This window comes from Bactrocera dorsalis, chromosome 5, assembly GCF_023373825.1.
Source record: "Bactrocera dorsalis isolate Fly_Bdor chromosome 5, ASM2337382v1, whole genome shotgun sequence".
Classification (NCBI taxonomy): domain Eukaryota; kingdom Metazoa; phylum Arthropoda; class Insecta; order Diptera; family Tephritidae; genus Bactrocera; species Bactrocera dorsalis.
The window spans coordinates 7,482,780-7,496,358 of NC_064307.1; the positions used below are offsets into that span (position 1 = coordinate 7,482,780).

The following is a 13,579-nucleotide window of genomic DNA, read 5'->3' on the forward strand; positions in this document are numbered from 1 at the left end:
TTTCTGTAAAAAGTAGGAAAACTCGAAATAGATCACCCTTTATATGGTCAGATTCTACGAAATTATTAGTAATCACGAAGTACTAAAAGTATTCAAAATAGAACTCATATTTCCACCAACCACATACACACATAGTTATACATATTTACTTCATTCATAGGAATAACTTTGCATATTAACCGGCTTTTTGCGAAGAGCAACTGTTTGACGACTTTTTCATTTGTTTGGGCAAATCCAAGTAAACAAAACAAACGACAATACCATCAACAACTCCGGCAATGCTGTCAATTTCATTTTTTAATTAGAACTGTAAACAAGTTTAAGTTATTGCAAATGCTCAACACGAGACACTGAAACTTGTTAACGCGAAAGACAGGCCGCCGGTGAAAGAGTAATCAATGTTTAACTTTACTAAACAACACTCTGACAAACACATGCCAGTCAAGAGAATACTAGCGCACGTCCATATCCATAAAAAAGCTGGTAGAACGCTTAACTAGTAGAATTCTAGAATTTCTAAGGCGCCTGACAACCATCATTTTATGGTTTAAATAGAGCAGAAGAACACGCTGTTGAAGTGAAAACTCTATTTAAATTTATATGTATGTTCATGTATGTACATATGTACACACGCCAAAACAGCCGAGAGAACATAACAAATTTCTGAGAATTGAATTAAACTCCTTTAATATTTCCATTTGAACGAGGTACTGAGGGAAAATAGTTATAGAAAGTATTCTCTATAAAATTCACATTTTTCCATCTTCTAGAGCTCCCAAAATGCCAAGAAAACTTTTGAAAGTTTAAAAAAAGCTTGCACAAAGCGCTTTTGAAACATTTTTTCTGTGCAAATAGCTTTCTTAGGGCCACTCGGAAAAGAAGAGGATGAACCATTATCAAACTTCTTCGTCTTAAAATTTAACCTATCTAAAACAAGAAAAAACGTTAAACTCGGTTACACTTAAGCTAAGCTATATATAATACTCTTCACAAATACAAAAGGCTTTTTTACAGGAACTTGATTCCGAACGTTCAGTTCGTATGACAGTTAAGTGTGATCCGATCTGAACAACTTCTTTAGAGATTGCATTGCGATCTTAGTATCTCGTCAAGTGAAAAAGTTTTCCATGAAAGTATTTGGGTTCCGATATATGCTATGGTGCTTCGATATCGTCGGTTCCCAAATTAACAGCTTTTTGGGGAGATGGACGTTTTACAAATCTCAAAAGTTGAGGGATTACTTTGCGTATATAGAGACAGAATAAATCGACTTAGCTCTTCTACATAAGGTTTCGACCATTCTTTCTGGGTGCTAGAAACTTAATGACAAACTTAATATACCCTGTTCAGGGAATAATTTTGCGCCTAAGAAAATGCGGAAGAAAAGAGCTGCTGGGTCATACTCTGAACGTATCCGTTTCTTACACCCTGGTCCTATTCGAAGTATATATGCACTATATGTGTACTTTTAGAGACATGGTCACGCGCACGAGGTCGCAGGTTTGGAAACCAGAAACGGATTGCACGAACCGATAAACCATGGATACAATTAGAATCGCTATTTTACACTAGATAACGGTTAAATTTCCTATATTTCTTCCTTTCCTACAATTATTTGCAGTCCATGAAGCGTACGTTCAAAATTCTGTGGAATTGGACCACGTTCACAACTGTCTTGGACGCTTTTATTGTGCCACAACTTTCCAGCTCATCTTGTATCGTTTTTGTTGCTTAGAACTGTTTTATGGTCCGGCCATTTAAACACATACACGCAGAAGTATTTACCGCAGACGTAATTAGACTTGAGAATCGTACACCAATTCCATTACCAACTTTTTATCGCACGACTTTACCCATTCGGTAAAGGTGTACTTTCCACATTTTTTCTTCTGCTTTTAAATCACTTAAGGAATTGTAGAACGGACAACGTCTCATCCGCCGCAGGCAAATCAGAATTATTGCGCATGCGCGCGCTCACGTAGACCAAGCTAGTCCTCCGGCTAATCTTCTATTTCGAAGCAAAATTGCTGCTTTCATCTGTGGTTTCGATTTTATTATGCACGCTCGACTCGCCGCCATTATAAGATTCTATTTCATTAGCCAATTCCTTGAGATTTGTTGCATTTTCTTAATTCCTTCTTCATTCCTCACTGAACTGTTGTTGCATTGGTATGCGACTAACCTTTTTTGGGATTACACAATAAATGGGAAAAAAATAAAAGCAAAACTATGGAAACAGCAACAACATTCTAGCGCGGAAGGGCTCGTGGTCGCTAAGATCGCTGGCGCAGATTGTGGAGATGCGCTTCGAATGCCTAGCTGGCTTTCGCTGCTAAGCCATTACGGCACTCTCAGGTGTCGCTTAGCGTTTGCTTTTTACCCTCCCTCTCTATTGGTGTTGTGTTTTATTAGCGTTTTTGTTGTTGTGGTTGCGCGATATTCCTATGATCACAGTTATGACTTCATTTTCCCACATACATTTACGGAGCGAAGCTTCAAATCCATTGGAAGATAAAATATAAATTATAATTTATTCGAGATTTTCGTTTATTTTCTTCTGTTTGTTTGTGTGAGTGTAGGTATGTGTGCTGGTGTGTATTATTAATAGCAGTGATGCTGCGGTTTTCAGTTTTCAAACATTTTGCAATGCATTTCAATGGCGATGCAATCTCTCAACTGTGAAAGATATAATCCTGAAGATGTATGTACATACATATGTATATAAGGTAGGTTAGTATTGAACCACTTGTCACCCAGCGGGTGTTGAAAGTTTTATATTCGCGGTTTGAAAAAATGCTGTAGAATTGACAGTCCCTAAATTTGTACAACTCCAGGTCTTTTTTTGATGCTTACAGGGCTGGCCGACAGGGGTAAAATTCCACGAAAAAATACGGCGACTAACAGAAGGTTTCAAGACCGGAGCATACTCTTGTAGGACACAAAGTAGTGATCTAGTGGCTGATGTCCAAAGCATACAATACTAATATTATCGAGGGGAACACTTCTCCTGCCTGCTGAATGGGGCAGAAGAAGTATAACACCAGCAGATGGTGAACCCGATTCCCCAATCGATGACGAAAGAGGGGACATTCCATTGCCCGCTCATGAAGAATTTCGAATAGCAATCACCCGTCTGAACAACAACAAAGCAGCGGGAGGCAATGGATTGCCTACCGAGCTATTTAAATACGGCGGCAAAGAACTGATAAGGAGCATACATTCGCTTCTTTGTAGAATATGATCGGACGAAAGCATGCGCGGTGGGATACCCCACAATTTGCACCAACTACCATGAGATAAACCCCCTCAACATCGCATATATAGAACCTTATATCGAGCATCTTGTGTGAAAGTTTAAGGCCACCGTCAACAAATTGAATGAACCTTATCAGTGTGCTTTTAGGCTTGGAAAATCAACAACAGACTAGATATTCACTACGTGTCATCATCGGAAAGACCAGTAAAAAGAGGATCGGCACGCACCATCTCTTCGTCGATTTCAAATCTGCTTTTGACTTCACGAAAAGGAGCTATGTCTAAATTTGGTATCCCCACGAAACTAATACGGCTGTGTTAACTGACGTTAAGCAATACCAAAAGCTTCGTCAGGATCGGGAAGGACCTCTCCGAGCCGTTCGATAACAAACGAGGTTTCAGACAAGGCAACTCCCTATGTGCGACTTCTCGAAATCTAACGCGAAATAACCCTTGCCCGTCCTTCTATATGGTGCAGAAGCATGGACGATGACAACATCTGATTAGTCGACGCTACTAGTTTTCGAGAGAAAGGTTCTCCGAAAGATTTATTGTTCTTTGCGCATTGGTCACGGCGACTACCGCATTCGATGGAACGATGAACTGTACGAGATATACGATGACATTGACATAGTTCAGCGAATTAAGAGATAGCCGCTACGCTGGCAAGGTATATCATCCTAATAGATGAAAACACTCCAGCTCTGAAAGTATTCGACGCAGAACCCGTCAAGAGAAGCATTTTATGAAAGTATGGTATGGTACAAACAAAACTTCCAATTATAGAAAAATGCTCTATTTTTTAATGGTTGACTTAACACAATTAAACGTCTTAAGGTATCATGTTTTCTAAAAGCTTTTATGGACCAACAGCCTGAAGAACTTTGGTGATCCGTAGAGACAAAGCACGATAGTTAGGAATGTTCATAATTTTTACAATTCCGTAGGTTATTGTTGCAGTTTTAAAACCTTTGGCTTACATTTCACCAAATTTGGGCGAATTCAAACTAATAGGGTCGAACGACAGGGGACACGAATAACGAAGAGCAGCTCTGTGCTTATGGGACACACTTTGTTTGACTTTAGAAAACATTTATGGTCTAATCTTATCCGGGAATGTCCAGCATTTGTGACTACTGTTATAAGAAACTGAGCTATATATATTTTCCATTAGTTTCCGATATACTTTTCAATAGTTGTTAAACGATTTCGGTACTTGTAGCAATGATTTGTATTCTAACCACAGCGACTAAAGTAATTGTAACTCTAATGTGCAATGGTTGAGGCACTTGTAGAATGCTTGGGCTTTAGAAATGCCTGAAGCCCTTAACAGTGCAAGTTTCAATGAACTTCCGAAGGAAACCCTTCAAATAAACCAGGAACGTGTTTAAAATATATTAAGCTCGTATTACATTTGATGAATGTACATTTGTAAATACGAAGCAGCACATGTTCTAAGTAAATATGTACGCACTTACATATGTATGTACACCCAGCAGTGAGTGGCACTAGCACAGACTCTCTTTGGTACTAGTTATTTCTGATAAATAAGAATTTGGTGCAGACCAACCTTGGAACACAACAAAAGGCTTTTAGTTGTTCTCAGACCAGATAAAGATGGATGTACAAATGTATATATAGTAGGTATGTTTATCTTATCAGAATGATAAGGAAAATGCTGTTGAACGCTTAAAGCGCGCCCTTCTTTGTACCCCGAGCAAAATTGACAGCAATTATTCGATTATCCTCATTTCTGTATATGACACTTTGGAGCTGTACGGAGCCACGACATTTCACTACTTGGTACCCAACATGATGAATGTATGTATGTGTATACATCGCTGTTTAATTAGAACTCCAGCAGTCGCTTGTTTATCGCGCTTTGCGCCATCGTTGGTCGTCTGCTGCGAAAAGGTGTTAACTTCAATGGTGTTTTACATTAACGGTGCACCGCAACGTTTTACCTAACTGCACATGCACATGGGTCTGTATGTACACATGCGGATCGCATTTACTTAGTACCGAGTACTCACTCCATAAACTTTTTTTTAACACTTGACTAAGTACAGACACACACACATATGTACATATGTGCATACCTTCGTAGTACAAATACAGTTTTATAGCGAAACAACTGTGTTTAATGAACAACAAGAAAAGGCGAAAAAAAGAATATACGACGACAACAACAGCAACAAAGCGATAAAATAACGACAACTTAGTGAAACAAACAAACGAGGCATTAGACCTTAGACCTTTTTAACAACCGATCGTGCTTTGCTTTTGCCTACTACTTGGTTCTTATGCTGCGCACGACGTCCCAACTGCCCCCACGGCCCAGTTCATTTCGTCACTCATCATTCCAGTTTCGAATGGAATACTTGCGGTGGAGGCAGTCAAGCCAAGCCAAGTTGAAGTTGAAGTTTAAACCGCTTTCGTATAACCTCGAGCTTACGGTTGGTTGTATGCAAAAACCAACAACAAAGGTTGAAGAGACGCCAGTGAAAAAACAAGACCGCAACAAAAGCAACAAGGGAAGACCTAAAAGAAAGGAAAGACAGACAGACGGAACATTAGCAGTTAAGTGAGTCACAGCTGCGAGCTGTGCAAAAGCCAGAGACAGTTAAATTTTTTGAATTCATCTCGCACCCACTTGCGAGCGCTATAAACAGGAGGCAGACGCGAAGCTTGTTTAATATGAAACATGAAAAGCACTCGAATTTGGTGCAAGAATACGACCGAGTGTTGAACTGAGTTCGCGAATTCGGCTTTTGGGCAAACAGCTGCGCCAGCTGACGCACGTTATAGTCAGACATGCTTTAGCGTGGGCATAGAAGGGAATAACTGCGATGTCAATAAACGCCAGTGTCGACTTCCTTGCATTTACAAACAGGCCTAAAGTTTTATTGAGCAGCCGTGGATACACGGATTGGGTGGATAGTTCGATGTGGTAAAAAAGTTGAGTTTGTTTTGTTTCCAATTGGAACGTGAAGTGTTTATTCCAAAAAATGCCACCAAAAGTTTCTTCATAGAGGAATATATTCGGTCGTGGATTTCATTCCATAAATGTGTCAAAGTGGGTCGCGTGGGAGATTATAACGTAGAATCCTGCACCTAAAGATGGATTGAAAAGTTCTTGGATTCAATGGGCTTTATTAAAGCAAGATAGCCTGCAGCTATTTTTGTTAAAAAACAAACTGTTAGTCATTACTGTGCTAAGAGCAAGAAGTTACTGCAAAGGGAAGAATTAATTCGCAGCAACAGCAATTCCACGAAAACAATTTAAATGTAATGGTAAGTTGGTATCCAGGAAGACTGTAAAGCGAATTGTAACAACAACTGTAGAGCCAACCATCGGAAACACTTATCCGCAGCAATCAATGCAAGCGAGAGGAGGGTTCTTCAAAAGTTAATAATGCACGAATTTTCTGCACACACATGTACATACATACAAACATATGTATATCGTCTTATGTATGCCAACAAGTAGGAGCCAAGACTTGGCCATTAACATGGGCAATTCAATGTACCTACGAGTATGTTTGTTGTTTTTAGGAATATTGGTCGGAGAACTTTAATACAATCACAAATGGAGAGGGTATATCGAGTGTATATATGCATTTACCACTTTTAATAGTTGCATTAGAGTGGCCCGATTGGTCTAACCTATTCCTGGAGTTGAAATTTTACCACTTAACGGTTAAAATTTCTACCTTCACTTTGTGCTTCTATGTTCTATGTTTTGTAAGTTCCTATCATATTACTTTAAAAAGATCCTCTAATTAGCCAGATCTTCAACTAGCCTAAACCACAATAATAGTGCACTAGGTTTTAGAATGCAAACGATGTTTCAAAAACATCAAAGTTTTTGTCCGATCCTGGATCTGCAAGCCAGGTATCATCAGGAGGCTGTATACCATGATCGTAAGGCCTTTTGTCACTTATGCAGTGGTTGCTTGGATGGAACACAGTCTTCGGTAGGCCTTCAACTATCGAAGGTGCAAGGACTCGGCTGCGTCTATGCTTCAGGGGCAATGCGCACTTAACCAACTGCAGCACTTGAAGTCATGCTGGAGTTCACACCGCTGCATCTGGTGATCAAACAAGGATCATTCCATGCTGTTTTTGACAGCAGAGGGGTTTGGCAAAAGGAAAATACTATCTTCTCAGCAAATGAAGGTCTTAGGAAAAGGCACACTACTCGTCCTTCTTCCAAGATCTGTGTTACGAAGAGGGTAAACTTCACAATAAATTTAAAGTTACTCTCGGCTGTAAGGCGGATTCCACGCTCGGCCTACTACTAAGCGGCAGCACTATCCAGTGGTATACTGACGGCTCGAAAGCACCGGAAGGCATTGGAGCAGACTTTGCGAGACACAATACCAAACTTTTCATACCAATGGGACATTTTCCGAGCATCTTTTAAGCAAAAATCTTTGCATAAGTAAGTGTGCAGAAATCAGGCTCCAACGCAACTTTCGAAACCAGCGCTATACTCAGCTATAGTCAAGCGGCACCAAAAGCGATTTCATCTTATGAAGTCAAATCGCTATTAGTGGAGGTGTGTATAGGAAGGCTAACCGCCTATCAGTTTGCAACCGTGTACACCAGAACTGGGTATCGGGGCATAAAAGGGTGGCCGGCAAGGAGTTGGCTGACGTACTATCCCGCTCTGTGGCGGCTTCCAGGATGATGGGGCCAGAACCCTGAATTGCATTGGGGTCCCAAACCATAAAGGAGTGGCTCCGCACGGAGGAGAGAGTGGGCAGAAAACGGCACCGGCAGCAGATAACAGGAACGCGCGACGCCAAGTTAGTATTGGGAGGTTATGAACAACATCCCCCAAGACAAATTCCGTCTCCTTGTCGCGTTCTATACTGGGCACTGCAAGCTCAAAGAACACTTGTCTAACATTGTTTCTTGCGCAAACTGCCGGTTTTGCGACATGGAACCGGAATTCGAGAACGCCTTATTCTAGATTACCCAAAAATTTGTAGAAGCAGGTTCAAGTTCTTGGAATCCATCTACGTGAATAGGAATCACATCATCTCCATCGCGGTCAGCAAACTCCAGGAATTGTATAGGAGAAGACAGTATAGACCATAGGTCGGAATCTTTGGAAGAGTGTGAAAAAAGAAATTCGTTTGATATTTGAAGCGACCATTAACATTTAACCCGCCAAAATATGAAATGTAAGTTGTCAAATTTTCTCAAAAAACATCGATACATCGAACCAACGATCTTCCTCTTTACGATATTTTCATCACTAACCAAGTTATATAGTTCCAACGACAATTGGATCTAAGTAACCGAAACGGATGCGGAATTTTATCCCGCCAAGTACTGTCAACTCGGCACCATTCCTCCAAATTACTTCAGAAATGTTTTCTATGACTACAACAACAACAATGATTGTTTGGCCTCTATTACAGGAGCACCCTACCGCAAGTGCAGTAAAAGTGCGCATGACCAAACGCGAAACCGTTGAAAGATCCAAAATGTATCGCAAAACGAGTCGAACATGTTTTAGGGAGATTTCCTCTACCATCACTACTGAGCTGGTACGGACTCGCCGCACTTTACAAGATCACACACTCACACATCTTAATGCTTCGTGTATATGTATGTATATGTACATTAATGTATACATGGACGATTCGCAATTACTTGGTTGACCCCGCAATAAAAGCAATGTCCGCCGTCTTGGCGCCTCCCTTTTACCTTTTATTGGTTCGTTGTTTTCGCCTGCAAAGATTCTGGTTGCCTCAAGCAGGATAGCACTAGCAAAAACCTTCCAGTCATGTAGTCACCGAATTAACGTGAATCCAACAACAACCGATTAACCGCACATTCACGTTCAACGCGCAAAAGCAATTTCACTCCAACTCGCATTGGTTGTTGTAATTTATTTAATATTTTTATTATTATTGCTGCCTGCCGATTTTTTATTACTCCACTGATTCTTATTTATTATTTTTTTCCTCTTCACCGCTTCCACTTGCTAAAATATTCTGACTTCACTTTGGTAAATGCACAGGACCGAAGCGTTGGCACGTCTCAATTTTGACGCTTCATTTTTGTTGCTTTTTCGTTTTATTTTTGTTTTTTTTTTTTCAAAATTGCATATTCAAAAGCTCATATTTGCATATGTATGTATGTATGTATGTAGGTATGCGCCCACTAACAAAAAAGGCTGCTGCAAATCAAACGGCATTGGTGACAACAACAATGCCAATGCAGCAATTATTGGCGGAAGAAGGTGGCAAATGCAAACGTTAAACTCTGAAAAGCAATAATTTTTGTTTGTAAATAAAAACACAAAGGCACACACACACACGCGCGCCGACTTCGCCAACCCGACTTCACGTTTGAACACTCAGAATCGCACTGAAGCAGAACACGCCGGTGGGGCTCACTTCCAGCCGCTCAGCAGCTCAATGAGACAGCGAAACCACTTTCGGCGTTTTAAGCGCGCAGGTGAGCAGGGCTGCTACACGAGCGCCAACGGAGCAGAGTGAGTGAGCAGCTTTTTTATCACTGCTGCTGCTCCACGACATTGGGCGCTCTTTTGAGTGTGTTTAGTACTGAGACGGGCATGTTTTGAGCGCCACAAATGTGATCGCCTCCAGAGGTTCTCAAACTTGTTGTGATGATAGAAAACACACGATCATAAAAAATCCGAATTCACAAACACAATGCACATTTCACCATATTCATACATACATATGTATATCAAAGTGGTATATTCATATTAATATTATATGTATGTATTTGCTCTATTACACTTAGAAATAATACATATTCAGCACGTCTTACTGTCAAACTTACATATTTCCATACCTACATACTTTTAAAAGCATTAATTTGTCACAAGGTGCACAAAGCTAAGCTTTACATTCGTAATAATAATAATACACAATACTCGTAAAAATATTTGAAAGTGACTTTCGTTCCACAAAAATAACGAAATTCTTGATCTCTCCAAACAAGGTATCTACCACTACGCAATTTCAATGCGAACGCGCTATATCCGAGAAGAAGTTCAATATATCTTGTATGTTGAATTCTAAGGTAATCATCGCCCCAGCGTAGCATTTCTGTATACGTTCTTCCAAAAAATTGTACTGCGCAATGAACTCCTCTTGCATGGCGTGCCAAACAACTTGCAGCAGATTCTCCTCCTCGCAGAGGTGTTTTTCGACTTTTTTGTAGAGATTCTCTAGACCTTTTTTCACCTCACGTGCCGGATACTGGCTGATAACTTTACGCAATTCTTGCTTAGAGAACGCCATTTGGTAGCTGATCTCCGTCTCTTTGACACCTTGAGCCACCTTTTGTTGGACACCTTCAAAGAAGAGCTGAAAGTAGCAAATATATATATAATTAAGTGGTTGCAGTGATAGAATTCAGAAATTTACGTTTAGTTTTTCCAGCGGACGCCCAAAATATTGTATGACATAAACTTTCAGCGCATCAGTATAACGCATTTTAGCTTCCTTCTTCATAGCGTCTAGACCGGGCACCTTTAGCTGCGCCAGTAACGAGTACATGTGGTGGTAGTTTTCCATGCGCACGACTTGCGACGGCGTTTTCGGGTGCTCTTGCGCATGCACACTGATGCTTTCAAAAATGGAATTCACCAACTGTAAATACCACTTTTCCATATCAGTGCGACGATCCGATTTTCGGAAAATGCCCTCGGAAGTTTGTGCGAAATACTCGAAGTTCTCCACGTATGGCAAGATGCCACATTTGGAACGCTTAGGCACTTTAGCTTCTTTGATCGACAAAAGTTGTTGCTGCATAAAGCGGTCAAAGTTTCGTTTTACTTGCACCAGCGCCGAGGCGAAGGTCATACTAAGGAAGGAATGTGTATCCTGGGCGGACATGACGTGCTGCGTTAGGCGTACGAGCACGTAAAGTGAATAGCTACAAATGCATAAATGCACGAGTAAAATTAATATTCAATATTTGAATTTAATAAGGAAACCTACAAACTATCAATGCGTTCAAAGCTTTGTATAAAGCTCACCAACTCTGGCTCTAGGCAACCAAATAAAGCGATCATCAATTTGCGGACCTCTTCGTTTATTTGGCGATCTATTTTCTTCTGTGGAAATCCTACAACAAGAACATTAAGTATGAACTGACAATGATTATAAAACAACGAAATTACCACTAGCGTCGCCTCCTCCACTTGCCGATGTGGGAGAAGTCAGAAGACTAGCGGAGTCAGTACTTTTTTCTAAAACTTCTAAGGTGGTTTGAGTATTCTTCGATGTTGGGCTGATTACATCCATTTGGAAGAAGTTTATGCAGAACATCTGCTCCTGCAGGGCGACTGGCTCCAGCTCCGCTAACACTTTTTCGAGTACTGAGTCAAAGCGTTCGCGATCTGCATTCTCCACTCCTGGCCCCCATTGCTCACGATTCACACCTAAAGTACCGTAAGGTGCTGCGGATATCGCGGATTTTTTCGATGAAGCTGATGTATCAAGGTCTTCACGAGATGTACGCAATTTTTCGGATATTTGGAGTTTAGCCTACATGAAACTTCACTAATTATTCGAAAATTTGTAGACGGAATTACTGACATACCAAAGAAAAAAAGTTTCTGATATCACGTTCATAAATTTTACTTAGCGATGTGGTATAGACGCGCGTTAAACCATCATAAGTTTTGCGGTCCATAGCCTTTGTCCAATGCATAAGCTCGGTGTAAGGCGTTAGCTCACGATGTACCGATAGATGGTTGGGTAGTACAAGCTCAGTACTCATTGTCGTATTATCCCCCATCTCATTTCCCAAATGTATAAACAAGTTATTCATAAAGCGACTAACAATTCCCGAGAACTTTGCTTTCCACTTTTCAAATCGTTTACGCTGATCCTGGACTGCTTCTAGACGGAGCAGAGTTGGATCAATGTCACTATTCATGGCTTGTTGTAAACTTTGTGCGGCAGCAATGGCAGCTTTTCTACCGCCAACAGTTTTCAAATCGGGTTCATCCAGCGCCTGTTGATGTATGTGCGGCAGATCCAACTGAGACTGTTACAGTTTTATTAATTTTTGTTTTTAAAATGTTGGTTCTAACAACAAACAACTTACTATTACTTTATTTAACTCCTTCATCAATTTTATATTGTTGTTGTTAGCAATTTCTATCATAGCATTTTTACCACCAATCTTCTCCATAGTTTCTTTGACATGTCCTAAAATCTCTTCATATGAGTCCAAACGCTTCTCAAAACTATCGGCTTCAGCGATGGCTTTATCAATGTGCTCCATTAAAGCAAATACTTGCTTTTCAGATGCCAATACACTTTGAATGTTTGCCTGAAAAATAATCAATATTACAGCCACAGCGCTAATATATAAATTATGTTTCTTACGTACCCCGTCTAAATCATGAAGTTCCTTGGACAATTTCTCTATAAGTTGCTCCGCGTCCTTCACTGCAAAGTCACACTCAGAAAACAACTTTCCCAATTCAGTGGCTTCTTTATCTGTAAGTGCAGTAAACTCCTGTGCTTCTTCTTCGTCATCTGTATCTTGAATATTCTTTTGTTCGGCATTCCGCCCAGCAGCCAATTTTTCTGGCGATTTGTCGTTTAGCCACGCAATGGGCACATTTCGAAATTCTGCTCGTTGTGCTCTCACATACTTTTGTATTTGTTTGTATAGCACAGCAAGAAAATTTTGACGTTCGTGCAAATTTAAGGCATACCATTTATATGTTTTTTCAACCTGTATATCAAACTCATGTGTTTCAAATTGCTCATTGCGGCCATCCACCCACTTAATCTCCTCCAACTGCCAGGTACGTTTCTTTTTATACTCGCCTTCCCTTTGCTCAGACTGTTTCACTATGCATACAGTAACTACAGGCACAGGAGGCGGAGTGGTTACGATACATAAATAACAAGCCTTCTTCTTTTTAAATGTTTTTGTCACCGTCACCACTGACAACACTCGCTCGCCACTTCCATTGAAGAGCTCTTTCTGGAGAATGTGTTTAATATTTGCCAAAGTAGTCAGCATTATAAATACTTAAAACGGCTCCCAACTTTCAATACAAATGTTAAAAACTATGCAATATCATTGAAAATACAAGAATATTTCTAATCACTATGTTCGACGCCCTATTTGCAAAATACCAATAAATGACAGCTTCGAATGCCAAAGCCACCAGCTGATAGCCGCGATAACAGTGTTGGAAAGTTCTTTGAATGAATTATAATGAAACATTCGATATTCAAATATTTTGCATATCCTAATGTTAAAATTCTTTGTAAAACAACAGTAACTGAAATAATGGCTTTAT

At 40.2% G+C, this 13,579-nt stretch overlaps 2 protein-coding genes across 2 annotated transcripts in view; both read right to left on the reverse strand.

The window, feature by feature from the left end:
* LOC105223411 (sodium- and chloride-dependent GABA transporter 1) overlaps positions 1-9,259 on the reverse strand; it is a 66,664-nt gene extending 57,405 nt beyond the window's left edge. The window contains exon 1 of the mRNA XM_011201141.4: positions 8,977-9,259. The gene's annotated coding sequence lies outside the window, so the exon portion shown is untranslated. The remainder of the gene's footprint in view (positions 1-8,976) is intronic.
* A 146-nt stretch (positions 9,260-9,405) lies between these two features.
* On the reverse strand, positions 9,406-13,429 carry LOC105223410 (exocyst complex component 1). Its single transcript, XM_011201140.4, has 7 exons — positions 12,652-13,429; positions 12,364-12,591; positions 11,854-12,303; positions 11,432-11,798; positions 11,250-11,376; positions 10,674-11,184; positions 9,406-10,613 (listed from the first exon to the last, which is right to left on the reverse strand). Exons 1-7 carry the CDS (start codon positions 13,294-13,296, stop codon positions 10,266-10,268), a joined length of 2,676 nt encoding a protein of 891 aa, XP_011199442.2. The 5' UTR covers positions 13,297-13,429; the 3' UTR covers positions 9,406-10,265.
* Between the last annotated feature and the right edge of the window lie 150 nt (positions 13,430-13,579).

Coding starts and splice junctions, on each gene's coding strand:
- LOC105223410 (XM_011201140.4), bottom strand. CDS start 13,296: ATGCTGACTACTTTGGCAAATATTAAACACATTCTCCAGAAAGAGCTC. Junction 12,304..12,363: donor AGGAGTTAAATAAAGTAATA/GTAAGTTGTTTG, acceptor AAACTGTAACAG/TCTCAGTTGGATCTGCCGCA. Junction 11,185..11,249: donor TTTGAACGCATTGATAGTTT/GTAGGTTTCCTT, acceptor ATGCATTTGTAG/CTATTCACTTTACGTGCTCG.